At 41.2% G+C, this 19,574-nt stretch overlaps 1 protein-coding gene across 3 annotated transcripts in view; it reads right to left on the bottom strand.

The window, feature by feature from the left end:
* Window positions 1–19,204, bottom strand: part of Rnf130 (ring finger protein 130) — a 110,411-nt gene extending 91,207 nt beyond the window's left edge. Inside the window, exon 1 of one of the 3 annotated variants that reach the window (XM_013114772.3) lies at window positions 18,903–19,204. In XM_013114772.3, the coding sequence (XP_012970226.1) occupies window positions 18,903–19,149 (247 nt within the window). In that variant the 5' untranslated portion in view covers window positions 19,150–19,204. The remainder of the gene's footprint in view (window positions 1–18,902) is intronic. The other 2 variants (XM_005071866.4, XM_005071865.4) reach the window with 2 other exon arrangements.
* Window positions 19,205–19,574: the final 370 nt, after the last annotated feature.

Genomic DNA, 19,574 nt, shown 5'->3' with positions numbered 1-19,574 from the left:
TTGCAAAATGATAATGTGTCAGGGCCTGTGAGATGGTTCAGGGTCAAGGCAGTGGTTGCTCTTATTTATTTATTTTTGATTGTTCGAAACAGGGTTTCTCTGTATAGCTTTGTAGACCAGGCTGGCCTCGAACTCATAGAGATCCACTTGCCCCTGCCTCCCAAATTCTGGGATTAAAGGCGTGCACCCCCCCAATATGCAGTGGCTGCTCTTATAGAGGACCCTGATTAGATTCCCAGCACCCACATGGCAGCTCACAACCATGTGTAACTCCAGTCTCAGGAAATCTGACACTCTCTTCTGGCCTCTGTGCACTGCATGAACGTGGTGCACAGACATGCAAGCAGGCAAAACATGCACACACATAAAATAGAAATAAAGGATTAAAAATTTAAAAATTGGCATGTACTACTTAGTGTGTATATATATATATAATTAAAATGTCTTTTACTAAACTTACAAATACTCTTTAAAAGCCCTGCAAGGAAACACACCCACACACCAAAACAAACAAACAAACTGGTAGAGCTAATACTTCAACTCCTGAATCTGCTGTCTTTAGTTACCATAAAGGATTAAAAAAATTCAAATTGGAAAAGAAATTTAAAAAACTAGATATCAACATGAAACTATTAGAAATACAGATTTATTCCAGCTGTTACTAATCATTAATCTAAGTATTGGGTCTTAAAATACCAGCTTATATCAAAGAAAATTAAGTACATAATACTTCTAAGGGAAATGAATACACTGGAGACACACACATACATAAACTCAGACTGGGCACGAAGAAACAATGGACATGGGAAGCAGATAAGAATTATAGTCTAAGAGATGGGTGACCGTGGCAATTAATGTAAATCAACACATTTTAGAGGTTAAATTTGGAGGTTTCGATCACCATGCCTGGCAATGAGATATGGGGTTGGGGATCTAAAGAAGAAGAGATCCAAGTTTCTGGCAAAACACAACTGGATAGTGAAAATATTAATGACAAAACAACAGACACTGGGAATGATAGGGGCCATGCTTAGTATGGTTGGCTCAGACACAACACCTCCTAGGGCAGTACTTGAAACTAAAGGACTCTGAAGGATCTTAGAGAATGTCTATCCAACTGTAATCTCCTGCCCATCTTTCTCCTTTTAAGCAATTCAGAATTCCACAATTATTCTTCCCTCAGGTAAACACAGAACCTATTATCCCTCTCTGCTAAAGCAAGTGTAAACTCTAAAAAGGTCACTCCATTCCTTCTTCTTTGAGAACTCTCATTCATGGAAAGGTCCTGCCTAGGAGGAAGAAATGCTAGAGAGACACCACTAAGAATCTGAAGAGGCAATTACTCTTTTTTTCTTAAATCTAGCTTTAATTTTTGTGTGCACACACTGTGTGGGTATGCTTGCCTGTGTATTCCTGCGGAGGTCAGAGGTTGATATAGGCTGTCTTTGTCTACCACCCTTCACAGCATGTTTTTGAGGCAGGGTCTCTTACTGAACCTGGAACTCATCATTTTGGGTGGCCAGTGAGTCCCCAGGATCCACTGATCTCTGCCCTGTGGTGATATCCACGAGAGACCTGACAAAAGCTTAAGAAGGGATTTTAAACACACAAGAACAGAGGCAAGCACAGCTTTTTGGTAGCAGCATTTTCTCAGGTGGGCTGTTTGCTAGAGGCAAGCAGAGGCACAGCTTCTTTAAGAGAAGCTTCCTGACTCAGCGTCAGCAGCAAAAAGCACATGGCTCTTTTAAGAGGCTCTGCTACCAAATAATTAAATGGTGTTTATGAGCAGCTGGCGGCATGCTTCTTGGTGGTGACATGAACTTAGAAACTCTTGATATGAAACCTAGACTCTCAGAAAGCCAAAGAACGCAGCTTTAATCTTAGCCATGCTTTTTAGCAGATTAAAGACTTATGAGGTCAGAAAAAGATAGAGATATACATTAAAGACTGATTCAGATGAAGAAAAACCTCTAAATGGTTTACAGTATGTTTAAAAATATACGGAGGCTTGGGAGAGAAAAGCAAAAAGATAGAAAAAGTCCTTAACAAAAGAAATAGAGTAGCTGGGTGTGGTGGCACACACTTTTAAACCCAGCACTCCGGGGGCAGAGGCAGGCAGATCTCTGATTTCAAGACTAGCCTGGTCTACAGAGTGAGTTCAAGGACAGCTAAAGTTATGCAGAGAAACTCTGTCTCAAAAATAAAAATAAAAATAAAAAATAAAAGAAATGGAGTAAAAAATAAAAGGCCACTTAAAGACACAAAATACACAGAGAGTCTGGATACTGTAAGTTATTGTGTTGTCTTTGAATTGTTTGATTGCTAAGGAAGGAACAACTGCTGCTAAAAGACATCTGATTATAAATACTGCCAGATTTATTCACCCTATATATTTTGAAAATGCCTTGACTTCAAAATTTAAGTTAAAAGACATGTTACTCTGGAAAAGAGGCTCTGCTTTAGTTTCCACAGGAGATGAAAAGCTGTGGATTCCTTTCAAACTAATATGGTTTGATCAAGCAAGACCCCCTGAAGCCCAGGTGATCAAACATTCAAAGCAGCTGAAATGATGCAGCCCCACAGAATACCACAGCCAGGGTTTGGCCATGGTTCTAGGTTTTCCCAGGATCCCCTTGGGCTTGACAGTGCCCCCAAACAGCAGGAAGCAGTTTGGAGAGTACTATACCCACATTCCCAAATATTATTTATAAATGTTTGTTTTCATTTAAGTGGGATTAGTTATAAATGGTTAATGATCACAATCAATCTCTTTCTAAAGAAAAAAGGGAATATGATAGAAATGAATACTTTGCATTGGTACAGTTTGTTGATATAAATTTAAGGTCAATTTTGTTATATGTGTATTTCTACTCTTGTTTAAGTACTGTGTTTATATAGCTCATTTAAAAATATAATGTGCAATTAAATACAGATTATAGTCACCTATAATAAAATCAAAACTTATGTTAGTTTTCTAGATATACAGAGATGTATTTGAGATAGAAATATATTCTTCAAACCTTTCAAAGACTTACAGAATATGGCATTTAAAACAGTTTATTAGGGTTTTTCATCGCAATGAGACACAACTGCTCTTGGTAACACCAATTACATCAGAGAGGAAGATGGGCATCCAAGAAACTTGTTATGGAATTTGCCCTCAATGTGGCAAAACTGGCTTTTGGGCAAAGAACTGACCTAGCCTCAACTGCTGACAGTAAGTATGCAGTCCAAACTGGACATGCAGGACCCACAGGAAAGTGACTGATAAACTTGCCAAAACAAGATGGAACAGTCCTTCAGGGTTTCTACTTCATGGAAGAGTCTGCCAGATATTCAGCAGGACACAGGGAAAAATGACTGACAAACTGCCAATACAGGTGGGACAGTTTCAAATTCCTGTTTTGCTGAGAAGTCTGCCTGGCACTCTAGGCCTAAAGGCCGAAGATGGATGCCCCAACGTTATAGAGGAACTTTGGGTGACTGTCCAGACAGCGAGATGTCTCTGTCAATTCTAGAGTTTATATATTATCCTTCTGAGGTCTTTCTCAGACTTGCTGTGTGTCAACTTTATTCAGTTTCCACAGCAAATTCAGAAGTTTTCAAGGAACTAAAGTTAAGAGCATCTTATTGAAGTGGCCCAACGATCATGATACTGTACTAATGAATATTGTGCTGACAGGCCTAGTAGCCTTTTGAAGGTTTCCCAGGACATTGAGCAATAGAAGCAAAGATTAAAGATGGAGTTCAAGACAGATAGTTATGGTTATGGTTTGCCTTAGTTATGATAAAAGATAAGTTACATATACTCACAAAGACAGAATATTAACTATAGTTCTTGCTTGATTAATATATATATGTATATATATATATATATATAAAATTTTACTATTAGAAAAGATGAGATGATGATGGGGGTTGTTCTTCTGTATGCTGTGAATATATGTTTCACTTATTGGTTTAATAAAATGCCCAGGCAGGAAGTATAGGCAGAACTACCAGATGAAGAGAATGCTGGGAAGAGAAAGGCAGAATGTGAGTCTCGAGGGAGACACCATGTAGCCACCAAAGGAATAACATGCCGGGGCATTATGGGTAAGCCACAGCCTCGTGGCAATACATAGTTTAATTGAAATGTGTTAATAATTGAGAGCTAGCCAATAAGAAGCCTGAGCCATGGCAAAAGTTTATAATTAATATAAGCCTCTGTGTGTTCACTTGGGACTAAATGACTGCAGGACCAGGTGGGACAGGAACTCCATCTACACTACCCTTCCAATGCTGATGTTTCATGAGTACTAGGGACACAAAGTCAGGTCCTCATACTCATGCAGGAACCACTTTACCCACTGAGTTATCTCTCCAGCTCCAATGGTTAGTCTTTGCTGTCAACTTAAAGGAACTGAGTGATGCTTAGGATGTTTGTAAAGCAGGGTTTTGGCTGTGTTTGTTAAGAACATTTCCAGAGATTGGTGGGGGCAGGGAGCTGGAGCAAGGAGACAGATACTTTGGGTTTACAAGACTAAACGAGTTCTAGAAATTGAGTTCATACAGCATGGGTTTACAAGACTAAACGAGTTCTAGAAATTGAGTTCATACAGCATCAATGTATTTAACACTAGTGAACTGTTATCACCTCAAATTATTAAAATGTTAAATTTATGCTTAACACTGTCACAATTAGAATTTTATTAATTTTATATGATCAAAATACATCAAATACACCTATGAAAATGTCATAAGGAAACCAATTATTTTGCATACTGTGCTCATAAAGATGTCTGATAAACAAACAAGGCAGCATCACTTCCTGTCAAGCTCACCCTATCATTCTTTTTTATATTTGTGATGCCGGGAACTGAAGTCTGAGCCATATGCTAGCTGGAGGTGATGCTGCTGACCAGTCTGTTCTCTCAGTTATGAACTCTCACTCAGAATAGTGCTTTCATTAAGACTACCACACATGCTAAGGACACACACTACAATAAAAATATTCTCCACAAACGTCTTCCAATTATCTCTCATCACTTTTATAAAGTCCCAACCCAGACAGACAAAGAGACACTGCCTCTCTGTTCCGCCCTTCTGTATACCGTTCTCACATTACTCTGTAGATGTCTTTTATTGAGTATTTTGGACCTTTTGGTCTTTATGGCAAAAAAAGGGAAGTGATCTTCCTCTTTGTCCTCCTCTTTAGTATCTGCTTGTGCACATGCTTCTGCCTCAGCTTAAACACAATTTCTTTAGGGAAGTAATGTATGCTGAGTTGCTAGTATCACAATGTTTTAAAATGCTCACAGAGATCATTAACAATTTTTGCTTCCTGTCTCTTTTCTCCACTATAGAGTATATATTATACTTACCTTATGTTTCCAAGCAACAGCACACAGGCACAGTATATACTTAAATACTTGCCAAATGAATATTTATAGCAACTGCCACCACTGAATTTACGATTTCTAGTTTCATGAGTTAGTCTGGTGACAACACAGAAGCAAGAAACTCCATTACTGGTAAGACCTTTGAGGAATCACCAAAAAGAAACAATAAGAAACTAACTACAATAAATAGCACTCCAACACTTACAAATAACAATGGAGAAGCATGTAAACAAAGGACCAGATAGGATACTGCTAACCATTAGCAAAACTAAAAAATAATCATAATCTGTGGATACTGTGAAAGAGAAAACAGTAACTGTAGGGTGTCAATGCTGATGCATTAGGTACAGAAGACAGAATAATGACTCCCCCAAAGATGCATATGTCTCATCCCTAGAACTTGTGACAATGTTCTTTATAAGGCTAGGAGGAATAAGGTTATAGATCAAATAGGGTGGTAATCACCTGACCTTATGAGAAAGAGACCATCTTGGACTATCCAAGAGAGTCCAATATAATCACAAAGTTATTTAAGCATTGGGAAAAGGCAGGTCAGAATGTGTGAGAAATTTGAGGATGGAGGGAAGGGCTGTGTGCTAAGAAATGCAAGGCAACCTCTGCATGCTAGAAAAGGAAGAATCTTCCTTAGAGCCTCTAGAAGCAGTGCAAACTTGCAGACTCCTTGATCCTAGCCCAATGATACTCAATGTAGACTGGAAGGATGTTTTTGTTTGTTTTCTGAGGCAGGTCTTACTATATGGTCCAGGTTGCTCTCCAGGATCAGCCTCAGCCTCACAAGTGGTGGGATTACAGATGTGTATCACCGTGCCCAACCTAACTCCAGATCCATGAACCACGTAAGACTTCAAGATGCAATCCAACCTCCTATGCCATCTCACATATTCTATATGCATACATATTCTATGTACATACATTTTCCTATAGGAAGGGCCACAGCTTTTTGTCACTATCTATAAGCCAAAAACACTGGATTAAGATGCAGAAAATATATTCATGACATTGAATAGTGATACAAGTCTACTAGAAAGAGCAAAGACTGGTGACAAATCAGGATTTAAAAATTGCTTTTATAGGCTGAATGAACAAGCCAAATGAAGCAAAGGCAAAAAAATCATGTAGCTTAGGATGAGACTCTATGAAAAAAGACCCCAGGTTTAACCAAGAGTAAGATAAGGATGAGTCAGTACAACTTTAGACTATTATCCAGAGATAAGAAGAGATGTACTTGTACACTCACAAAATCAAACCCTGCAAGACTATTCAATTTTGGATTTTTCTTTTAATTAGTTTCCCATGGCTATTATAAAAAAGTATCACAAACTTGTTGGGTTAAAACAACAAATGTTTGTTGTATCATAATTCTGGAAGCCACATGTCTAAGATCAAAGTATTAGCAGGATTGATTCCTTCTGTAGGCTGGAAAGAAACCCTGTCAGGCCTCTTTTCCAGTTTCTGCTCCTGCTGGTAATCCTTCGTGCCCACTGGCTGTGAACAATTTCTGATTATTTCCCCCCCTGGTCCTCTTTTATATGCCTCTCTCTATATTCCTGTTACTCACTAGTCACTAGAATTTTGGCTCATGTTAATTAGCAAAATATCATCTTAATCCCTAAATAATGACATATGCAAAGATTCTATTTCCAAATAAGTCACACTGAGTTCTAGGTGGACATGACGTTCCCTTCAGCCTCTTTTATAAGGGCACTAGTCCCATTCATGAGGGTTCCACCTTCATTATCTAATCATCTCCAAAGGGTACCACCTCTAACTATTGTTACTCTGGGGGCAAAGGTCCAGCACAATAATTCTGAGAGAACAGCAACGTTCAGACCACAGCAACACACCAGACCCCCTGAGTGGAATATTAATAGAAGATGGATGCACTTTGAGACCACAGATGCTACATTCCTAAGAACAGCCAAAAGAAACAAGAATATGAAGTCCAAAGGTTAGAAGACTTGAGTCAGATAAGGAAATTCTTAACTATCTACAAACATTTAAACCAACTTCTCTTTGGAATGAAAAATACTTCATAACACCAAGTTTTCAAAGGATGAACGGGTGGTAGATCTCTGACACTGCCTTTGTTCAAGCCTATGTTGGTAAGATGCAGCCTTGATGGGAGGGCTAGGTTTGTAGATCATTGATACGTTAAATTCATAGTCTATGATGATCTCCCATGTCTGTCTCTATAATGTCAAGTATATAGAACTATAAAGTTCCACCAAGAACACAATCTCAATTTCTCTCTCTCTCTCTCTCTCTCTCTCTCTCTCTCTCTCTCTCTCTCTCTCTCTCTCTCTCTCAAATAGCAAAGGTTTAAAAAGGATTTTTCTATCACTTGGCAACAAGCTAAGGAAATAGTAAAAAAATGTTCTACTTGTTCCTTCTATAACCAAACTTCTTTACCAGCAGGAAGTAACCCTAAAGGTATACATAGAAATGAAATTTGGCAAATGGATGTGTTTTACTTTGCAGAATTTGGAAAATTAAAATATGTATACCATACAATAGACACATTTTCAGGATTTCAATGGGCAACTGCTCTGAGCTCTGAAAGGTCTGATTCTGTTATTACATACCTATTAGAAGTAATGGCTACTATGGGTATACCTGCACAAATAAAGAGTGACAATGTTCCAGCATATGTCTCCAGTAAATTGAAACTATTTTTAAAGTATTGTAACATAAAGCATATTACAGGTATGCCATACAACCCTACAGGACAAGCAGTTGTTGAGAGATTTAATCACACCTTACAAGAAATGCTCTATAAACAGGCTGAACTGAACTCTCTCTCTCTCTCTCTCTCTCTCTCTCTCTCTCTCTCTCTCTCTCTCTCTCTCTCTCTCTCTCTCTCTATCTCTCTTTGTGTGTCTGTGTGTATAGGCAAAGGGGTATGTATGGGTAGATGAGGTATACATGGTAAAATTTACAAGTCCTCAAAACCAAAGGAGTACTGAATGGTCTTAGCAAGTAAATTGCTAATGGTAAGATGAGTGAATAGCATGAGGGAGAGTGAGGTTAGAGCTAAATAAAGAGTTCAGACTCCCATTTTAGAGATGAGAAGCCATTGAAGGAGTTTAAGCAAGGAGTGACATGGCTGTATAAAATTTTAAGAAAATTCTGGATAATGCAAAAGGCTGATAGTAGTTAAGAAAAAAATCAGAGACCAAGAAAAAAAGGGTGGGGGTGGGGATGACAGCTGCCTATCAGAGGCTCTGAAAATGATAAATACACATTGAACAAATAAACTGTGAGGAACAGATAATAGATAGGGTTTCAGAGAAATAAGTATGTCTCCCATTTCTGTCTAAATAATAAAAAGAGTAGACAGTGATGATATTTACTGGGTTGGGAATACTACACAGTAATGGTAATAGACTGGGAGATGAAAACAGAATTAAAACTCCACTTGGGACCAATCGTTTGGAAAGACTTTAGAATATTTAAGTAAAGACACCAAATAGAATTAAACACATAAATCTAGAATCTACAACTCAGCTGAGGCCAAGTCAAGCCATACAGGAAGAGGATTACAGGAAACACACAAGAAGGAAAAAAGAACTGCCTTCAGAGAGTTTAATTAGTGGTACTGGAGATCAAACCTAGAGTCTTATGTGTGCTAGACAAATGTTCTACACCCAGGGCTACACTCTTAACCCCACTTTTTGGGACAAGGTATATTGCTCAGGGTAGTCTTGAACTTGCAGTTCTCATGCATTAGCTGACATTAATCACACATGTGTGACACATACCTTTCCTTAAAAGAAAAACTATTATTATTAAGTGCCATTGAGTTTTGCTTAGAGTCCATCATCTCAAACCTCAGCGGGGTTACTCTAAGGTTCCTTGCCACCACACCCCACCTCTCACGCTAGCATTCAGCTGCTTTGGCAATAGGAAACTTGGAAATATAAAAAAGACAGAGGAAGGAAGGAAGGAGGGAAGGAAGTCAGTAAATCCATGCCTCATCTATGATGATGGTTACTGCCAAGGTGATCTAGAATAGAGAAATAAGGGATGGATATACAGGAAGAATAAACCACATTAGAAGTCAAGAAGAGCCAGGCGGTGGTGGCACACGCCTTTAATCCCAGCACTCAGGAGCCAGAGGCAGGCGGATCTCTGTGAGTTCGAGGCCAGGCTGGACCGACAGCCTCCAAAACAATACAGAGAAACCCTGTCTCGTAAAAAACAAACAAACAAAAAAAACAAAACAAAACAAAAAAAGAAGTCAAGAAGAGACAGAAACTCATTCTGTCCAGTGTGACCAGGAAAACAGTTCAATGAACACCAACTCTGAACCACAATAGAGTGGTAAGGAAGGTACCTTTAAAAAGAGTAAAACTCACCAAGCAATTGGTGACTACAACAGTAAATTCTTTTATGTCCACAAACCTAGATTTGTTTATGAAAACAAAGGCAATGGTATCTCCTGAACTCATAGATCAAGTAGATCCTGAGAAATAGCATGGTCTCTACACAGTCCTAAATACAGCATGCCACTAGAGACAGAAAGACTCTCAGACACTAGGAAAATAGGGAACTTCTTCAGAGGAGGAAAAGAAAACTAGGAAGCAGATTCATTTGCTGTGAGCAGAGGGGAAAGGGTGGGATTTTACATTAAAAGGCAAATTCACCCAACAGCTCACTAACAAGTGTACCTACTCCTCACCCCTCTGGTCCCCAGAGACAACCAACTTCTGTTTTTAGCTCTTCTGGGGGGCCAACCTTCACAGTTCTAAAAAGACAGCAGCCATTATTTCTTGGTTTGTCAACTTTACACAGCACCTGTGGATTTGTGATTGTCATAAAACAGAGTTCAATTCACTTATTCCTCTAAATCTGTTTTGATTTTGTTATTTCTGTGTGGCTAACCCTTTCTAGTGTCTGCAACCCTGTGAGATGATCACACTGGCTCCCTCAGAGCTATCTAACATGTTTTCTCTCTTTCATTCTTTCAGCTTTGTCATCTACTTATATATCCTTAAGTCACAAACACTGACTTTCGGCTCTGAAATTGTATTAATCCCCCATGCTTAATCACCAGAGTATTTCAACACCGTGAAAAACAAACACAACTAAAATAAATGTTACCACCACCCTATAAACACATAGAAAAGTGGAGTCCTTGCACTGGATCTCATTTCCCTTTCCAGGACTCAAAATCTTATCCTAGATTAGTTTGCTTTATATCTGGATCAGCCTTAGCTGTTCTTAGAGAGTAGTTATTTTATTAAAGAAAAGCAGACTCTTTCAACATATTCTTGGTGCCTGCTCATGCTAACCAAACCTTGAAGTCACCCTGCTCTTACTGAAGGTGCAGAATAAACTTAAAGGGATAGGGGTAAAATTCAGTAGTAGGGTACTTGTCTAACATGAGCATGGACCTGGGCTCAAAAACAAACACTGCAAAATAACCAAATTCCCAGATACTTCTTCCTCAGTCATCTCTTTCAGGCAGTAAGTACTCCCTTTGTTCTCATGAACACTCACCTTCATCTTTTCTAAGATATTAATTGCCCCACGTGGAGGTGACATGTCACAGTATTCACGTAGAGGTGAGAGGACAGCTGTGTGAAGCTGGTACTCGTCAACTACTTTTATCTGGGTTCTAGGGTTCAAACTCAGGTTGTCATGTTTGTACAGCAAGTGCTTTCACCCTGTCAGCCATCTATATCACTAGCCTATTTCCTCCCTTTTCAATGAACACTAATACTTTGTGTTTGTTCCTAGAGCTCATACTCAGGGTGTAGCACGCACATTTCACTGACCTCTACTCATGGACTTGCAACAATTTGTTTTAATCCAAGGAAATGCCATTGATGGTCTAATCAATACAAAACCCTTTTTATTTTTCATATTACTTTGAGTCCTTGTCTACTGTAAACAAACTTAACTCAGTCATAGTTCAAACACTTTGTATTTATTTTTGTAGCACACACAGAGCTTAAATGATGTCCTCTTTTATGTCTGTGCAACATTCCACTGAGTGGATATATCATAATTTATTAAACTCACTTGGGAAGCAACACAAAGAGGTGGTTAGAGTATGGGCACTGCCATCAGGCAGGCCTACTTCAAGCCCCAGCCCTGCCCAATGTCCAAGGCCACAGTGTTCTACCTCACTCTCTTTAATCCACCTAACACTGATTGCTCAGTACCACTCTACTGTGTTCCAAATACCATATGCATCCCTGAATATACAAGAGTGGACACAAGAGACCAACTCCCTGGCCTCGGAAACAAAAGAAATAGACACATAATTTTAGTTGTGTTAAGTGCTATAAAGAAAACAGGCACCAAATGAAAGACTGAAGTGCCTCGAATTCCCCAAGCACAGAGAGGCTAAGAGTAGCACCTGTGGCTCTTTGAAAGATTAAACACAAGCAGTGTTGTGGAACACCGTACATACCCAACACGTGTTACCTACATTATTGTCTGGGATAAACTGAGAATACCAACATACCCCCACCCATGAGTTAGTATAAATCTTAGGCATTTTCTAAAGAATTTTGATCTAGGATGTTTTTAACGTCCATTCTCTCTTTGTGTTCACGTTTCCTTTTCCATTCTTAAACACTATACTTACAAAGATTGTTTTAACATTCCCATTGCAATCCTGCCATCCGGTTATAGATTCTATTTTTCTGCTTCTTCATAGGCCTGGTGATTCTGGACTGGATGTCAGTTTCAGATTTTAAGGTTTTTGGAGACACATGTTAAGGCATTCCTTTAAATATCACCCTGCCATTTTTGTAACAAACTACATGGTCTCAATCAGTCAGATTCTTTATAGGTTTGCTTTTAAGCTTCAACGGAGAGAGGGTCCCAGAACAGCTTTGCTTGTAGGAGCAATCTGGCCTCACTACATGCTCCTGTTCACCAGAAGGATTTTCTACTCTGATGAGAACCTCACGAATTCTCAGTCTCCAGTAACTTCTTCATGCAGGTCAGTGCTCAGACTCAAGGAAGGTCCCCTGCAGCATTACCTCTGGCTCTCTGTGACCCCTTCTCCTCTCCAGCACTGCCTCCCGTTCCCAGAGCTCTGGCTCATGAGCACGTGAGACTATCTGCCTGCATCTAGGCTGTTTGTCTCTGAACTGCAGCCTAGAAATTCCCAGACAGTAGCAGAAAATGGTGGGGATCCCTTACCTTCCTGTTCTCTCAGAGACCCCCATCCTGTGCTGCTTACTAACCTTATCTAAAATTGCTGCTCACAGGCTGTCCAGTTTTCTGATCTCTTAAGGTTGGAGAGGGAACCAGTGCCAGTAGATCTATTACAGTCTGAAGTGGAAGTTCTCAGGTTTGACTTCAAGCCCCTTTGTGGAGGGATAATACAGGGTCTCTCTGTATCTTCAGCTAGCTGCCACCTGAGAACTGCCTGCCACCTGAGTGATAAAACTAAAATTGTGTGCCAACACACCCAACTAAACAAATCTCATTTAAAAAATGAACCTTTCTAGACCACAAGTTTAAATATTTTTTTTTCATTTTTTTGGTCTCCACACTATTCAAAGTTCAATACAGTACAATGATGGAGTCCTATTCTGTCCACCCCTGCTCTACCCTCTCCTACGATCCTGTCAACTTCACCAGCACACCAAGCACCGCAGTATTAAACAGAATTACATATTTGAATCACTTCTTAGTCTCAAGAACAACCTTACTAACTTGGTTCAAATGAAGACGATAAAACCCATTACTTCCAAGAGCTCTGTCTGGGACAACTTAGCAACCAAAGCATCAGTTATAATACAGTCCCCAACGGGGAAATATAGTAATTTTCTTAAAGGGGCTAGAGAGAAACATTGTATCACAGGTTCTCTAGGCTGTCCATAGCAACACACCCTGAAGGTACAGTATGAAAGCAGCTACTAATGCCAGCTAACAAATGGACATAGCTATATTCCAACAGAATGCTCTAGGAGACCCTGCTTCAGAACAAAATCTACCTGCAAACCATAGAAAGCCTTCAGTCTTTCAGAATGCTGTAACTGAGCTGTGCTACCCAACCAAGGCTGACCTTGTCAATGAGATGACCCAACGTTTTCAGGTCAGCATTCACACACATGTCCTTTGTGTGCACACACAGAGCTTGCATAGCACATGCACAGAGTAGGTTTTTAAGTTCTTTCTGATGGCATTTGAAGGGTTCTTTTTATTTTACTCAAAATGACCTCCAACAATAGGAAAGCTGCATTATTAAACTTATGGAAAATAATAAATGCCTAGTGCACAAAAATACTTAAGGAAAATAAGACAAAGAGTGATGATCTAGACAAACTTAATGGCTGTATTATATAAATGGGTCGAGAGCTATACTTAAATCAACAACAAAAAAGTAGCCATGAAGACACTCCATTCCATTGACACTTATATAACTAAACCATTAAACCTTCCTTTTCATGAATTATATAAAGGATGAAGCATACAATGCACACTTCCTCTTTTATTATATACATACATATACATATATATGTATTTCAAAAATATTTGCTATGGAACCAAGCTGGTTTTGAACTCTTAATCTTGCTACAGCCCCGATTATGGGTTTACTACACACACACACACACACACACACACACACACACACACACACACACACACGACTTTTCTGTTCCATTCCTCTAAAACTATTTTAAAAGAAGTGTTTAAATTACAAGCAGGGTACGTCACATGACTGAAGTTGTCCATGAAAGCCAGAGGAACCCCGAGGAACTGCAGTCACAGGCAGTTGTGAGCAGCCCAATATGGGTTCTGGAAACCAAACTCAGGTCTTCTGCAAGAAGTACACTCTTAATCATTGAGATATCTCTCTAGTCCCATCGCCTCTGTTTTTCGTTTGTTTACTTTTTTGTTGTTGTTGTTGTTTTTGAGACATGGTTTCTCTGTATTGCTTTGGAGCCTGTCCTGGAACTCGCTATGTAGAACAGGCTGGCCTCGAACTCACAAAGATAGGCCTGCCTCTGCCTCGAGAGGGCTGAGATGAAAGGCGAGTTCCAGGACAGGCTACAAGCACCAAAGCTACACAGAGAAACCCTGTCCTGAAAAACAAAACAAACAAACAAAAAATCTTGGGCCAGGATACAGCTCAGTGATAAAGTGCTTGGCTAACATAGGTGATGCCATGAGTTTAGTCACTAGTACTACCAAAAAAAAAATTGAAGAATATTCTCTTCAATGAATATACTCTGGAAGGTTTCTTAAAAGATTTGCCTTACTCTTTTTGCCACACCTTGCTCCAGGTAAGAGGATCTTGGAATACATTAATTTATTCTTACCAGTGAAGGATTTATTTTATAACATTCAAAATGAAGTTCTGTAGTTCGTTTGTCTCTTACAACTTGTAGTCAGAATTAACTATAAGCTACAAGTGTGTATGGCCTCTATAAAGTATGATGGAGCCTCCCTATATCCAGATGCAATCTAGGATTGGCCTGGGCAAAGTCAGGAGAATTTACTAGCTGTGTCATGTGACATGGGATGGCCATGGCATGGCTAAAACTTATCTCCATGAACAATCCTCAAAGAAAACAATACTTCCTAATTCTTAATATATAAATACATTTATCTTTAACAAAAAGTTAAAACCTTTTGTTTTAACTTCACCCTATCATCCTATACATTAAGACTTTAGGAATCCTGACCATGTCACCCAATATATCAGTTAAATTTGTTGTTGTTTTTAATCACTGGCATAGCAATCAAAGACTTTCACCATGTAAGAAAGAGCAGGAGGAAAAAGTAGAGGCAGCAAGTAAAGAAACACGATCAGACACTTTGTTCTAACAGAAACAGAAATAAGAAGGTAGCATGTCGGGAGCCTAGTAAGGAGGGTGAGTGGTTCTAGATTTTTTCCCTAACATTTATAAGCTAATAGAAATCATCAAAAGTGAATGGGAAAATATACCACATAAAAACACTGTCTACACTGTAGAGTTGAATACAAGTATAACGCCCCCACACATGTTCTTCTTGCCCAGCAATTTAATTATTTCAGCACTGTTTTCAAAGTCTTCAGTTTTTCTGAGTTTTCTTTCTTAATGTTCAAAGTACCTGCTTGCAGGATCATACATACTTTTTCTGTAACTATTTTGATATCTCTATGTCTGGTGGCCTTCCTCTACTATTATCAAACTCAAATGTTACATGATCTCTGTCACCTCCTGTTTTTATGTCAGTCTTCTTCACTGCTCATGAAAATTCCTAAATCCAACTCCAGATTTGCCAAAGGAAGCACCAGGGTTCCAACAGGACCAATTTTTAAACATAAAAATCTAAGATAAACCGTTTAAAAACTATATTGCAACTCTACAATCAGTAAGGTTTATTACTTGGCAAAGTTGTTCTCTAAGTTTTTAACACTCCATCCTGAAATTTTCTGTACAAGGCATAAAGTGACCAATGCCAAACTATTGCTGCCAGCAATCTGCATACATACTAATTACATCACCACCACAGGGCTCTCTCCTTCCCCAACCCCCACTCTGGGCTCAAACAAAAAGCCAGTGTGCATACACATAGAGCACATTTACAATGTCTGTGCCACACACTAGCTAGGTCTGCTCCGCAAAGGGATTAGTGTGCCTAACTCAAAGCTGACCATTGCAGCAGGCAGCAAAAAAGCAACTATGATCTGTTCATAAGTGTTACAACACACTCCTGCAAAACTCCATTTCTAAAAATGAATGCTTTATCAGGTAACATGCAAATGCTAGCCTAGAACAAAGAGCATCTCCACTCACTGATACATTTTGTTTAATAAAAATTATTTGTTTCAAAAAATATTTGTTTCAAAGTATACTTGTTTAGAAAGTATTTTACAAAGTACAATGGTAACATTTTACAAAATGTACTTTTAAAATAGCAAAGTTTCTAAGGAAAAACAAACAAAGTTAATTTGTTATTTATAAAGATAAAAGGTTCATTGTTTTTGTTTTGGGGAACTGGGTCTCACACCATAGCCCAGGCTCCTGAGATGCACTTTGGAACATCAATCCTCAGGCAATTCTACTGCTGGGATAATAGGTGTCCATACACAACCACACCTGGTTTTAAATGATTTTCTTCAACATGAATAATTTTACCAGGCTTCTATCACAGTTTTCCTTTTAAAATATATTATTGAGTTTCAAGTACACAAGCAGAATGTCACGTTGGAGTCTGTATAAATTCACAGGTGTAGGGACAACTTATAGGTAAACTACCTGGAAAAAGGGCTTCTCTGAATGGGAGTTTCATAAAGATGCCTTTAACAGCTTTACTACAGGCTACTGTCCTCCTTTTTCACCAGGGTTTTTATGGTGCTTGGCAAAGTGGGTTTCAATCAGCAGTTTCTAGACTCAAAGACTACATGGGTGAAGATCATTTGTCCAAAGTTTGACTGAAGCCACCCACAGGGTCCCACCATCATCACCCTGAGAAATCCTGAAACAATTCTCATGTAGTAAGGGCAGGAGATATGGCCCAGCAGTTAAGAGCAGTTGTTGGTTTTGCAGAGGACAATGGCTTAGTTGCCAGCACCCACAGGATGGCTCTTTACTCCAGTTCCAGGGATCCAACACTCTCTTCTGGTCTCGGGGTACTGCTCACACATTGTACACAAACATACAGGCAAAATATCCACACATAAAAATAAGCAAATTTTAGAAAAAGATACGATAATGACACCTATTCTCCCCAGGAGAGGCGAATACATTATCAGTCTATTTTTTTTTTTAAGAAATGAAGCCACTGACAGGATTATGTTGCAAGTACCACACAGTGTATATGCAGCACAGGTCTGATATGTAGCTTTCAACGTCACAATGCTATTTCCCCAGTAACAGGATAAGATGATTGTCTTTTAGTTCCCAACACCTTTCAGTTGAATCCCCTAAGCATTCTCCAAGATGGGACTTAATCTGGAGGTGACAGACAGGCAACAGATAGTAGCAGCACATGAAACACTTTGGAGTCCAGCATCTTAAGTGAGGGCGGTGGTCTTGGAGTGCCTGGGGGAACCAAGCCCCAAGCACAAACCACAGATTTCGAAACACTATGAAGTTCCTGCAGAGGAGCTTGCCTCTCTCTTCCTCTTCCTCCCTTCCACATGACCCTCACGGTTCTTTTCTCCACCAGAAAATAGTATAGCATTGTTACTGCCATAGTTTGGCAACATTACATGTCCCAACCACAGTGACTGGCACAGAGCAGGCAGCAAATATTTATTGAATGGAGCAAAGACAAAAACTGTTTCTATGGTCAAGTAGGGACCTTAAGTGCTGCTGGAATAAGAAATACACCATAAGCATTTGGTCACTGGTGTAAAATGAACACTTAACCCATTCTAAAAAGACAGGTAGCAGTAAAATCGTATGTGACCCCCCTCCATGCCCAGGCAGTATGCCAAAACAACAACAACAAACAAACAAACAAAAAACCTGCTTATTATGTATTATACAAATACAGAGCTGGGGGGCATATTTTTAAAAATATTTTAGACTAGAAAAGTAAACACCATTACCCTAAAGATTGCCTAGATTAGGTCATCTGAATACGAATAGCATTTGGTTTTTAAATCCTCTCAACATTCTAAAGGTGAGAATGTAAAGATAGGAGACATTTCCCTAAAGTTCTGCCTGCCAAAGCCTCCAAATAACACGCTCCACGGAGAAATGTGGCCTTTAAACACTACCAGTCAGTAATCAACAGATACAAGTTTTACATCAAATCATTAGCTATGCACACACTGAATACACCGGGTCGGTGTGGGAGGGGCAGTGGGGAGGGGGGCGACGACAACGACGACACGGGGACTGGGAGGGGACATGAGGCTACATCAAATGGCTTCAAAGACGATTCCTGACCATTTTACCACTTTCCCTCTAGGTGGGCACCAGTGACCGAAGACTTGGCTAGTAGTTCAGCTACTCTCGCGTTCTTTATAAATGTGAAAATCCCCAGCGCCTCATGACAGCCAAACTACCGGGGCCAGAGAAAGCCAAAAGCAACAGGGACCCCCTCCTCTTAGCCACTAAAGCAAAAACCGGCACGTTTTGACGTTCGGGGCGGGGAAGGGGGGCAGGGAGACAGGAGGGCTCTCATCCCTCGAGATTCACTGCCGTGATAAATCCGTGGGATTTCAAGCACAAACCTGCCGATTCCAAAATACAGGTTAAGCATCTCGTCCACCATGAAGTAGTTCTGCGCCCCTGCACCACCTCCTTTGTCTCAACTGTCCCTGCAAACTCGCATTCCAATGCCCTCCAGTAAACAAGCTACCTAAATGAAAAACAGGGGGACGTTCTAAGTCTTTTTTATTTTATTTTATTTTAGGGGAGAGATGCAGCAGGCTTTCAGGAGCCTCTTTCCCCAGCGGGGAGCAGGCCAGGCTCCACTGCGCGGGGACCCCGATTCCCTAAACTGGCGGCCGAACCGCGCGCAGACACCGGGCCACGCCGCCCCCGCGCCCTCCGCCCCCCGCCCGGCCTCAGGCTCCGGCCCCAGCCTCACCTCCGTGGATGGGCAGCGGTGCCAGCACCTGGCCGCGGACCTCGGCCTTGGGTGAGTCGAGCCCGTAGCGCCCGCGGTCGATGCGGAACGTGAGCGGGGTGCCGCGGCCGGGCTCCTGCACCGTCACGTTGATGAGCGCCGTGTAGTACTCCTGGCTCGCGTTGTCCGCCCGCGTCGGCCACAGGCTGCAGGTCAGCAGTGCCAGCGCCGCGAGCCGGGCCGGGCCCGCCCGAGCCGCGCCGCTCATCGTCCCCTCCGGCCGCCGCTGCCGCTGCTCGCGGACCGGGCTCCGGGGCCGGCGCTGAGAGGCGGGGCGGGCGCGGCCTGGGCTGCGGCGGGAGCGCGCGCGCGCCTCGCGACAACTCGGGCACGAGCACGGCCCTTCTCGGCGCCGCGGCCCGGCCGCTCGCCGCCCTCACGTCCGAGGCCCGCGCGCGAGCTCGCGCCGGTGGCTCCCTCCGGAGAAAACGGCGTGTCAGGCCGCGGGCTGTCTCTTCAGGACAGCTCGAACGCCGAGGGACCAGGCCTGTGGACTGGGCGCCCGAGAGGACTCGGGGAGGATGGAAAGCAGTGGTCCTGGGTGCCCGAGGGCAGCGATGCCGCCTCAGGCGCGTGCCCGCTGTGGCCCTGTCCCCTGTCCAGCCGAGCGGCAACGCGCAATCCCGAAGCGCA

The sequence above is a fragment of the Mesocricetus auratus genome, unplaced genomic scaffold (genome assembly GCF_017639785.1).
Source record: "Mesocricetus auratus isolate SY011 unplaced genomic scaffold, BCM_Maur_2.0 Super-Scaffold_100007, whole genome shotgun sequence".
In the NCBI taxonomy this organism is placed as follows: Eukaryota; Metazoa; Chordata; class Mammalia; order Rodentia; family Cricetidae; genus Mesocricetus; species Mesocricetus auratus.
The sequence above is the reverse complement of the archived record's forward strand: the minus strand, read 5'-3'. Positions and strand labels throughout refer to the sequence as shown.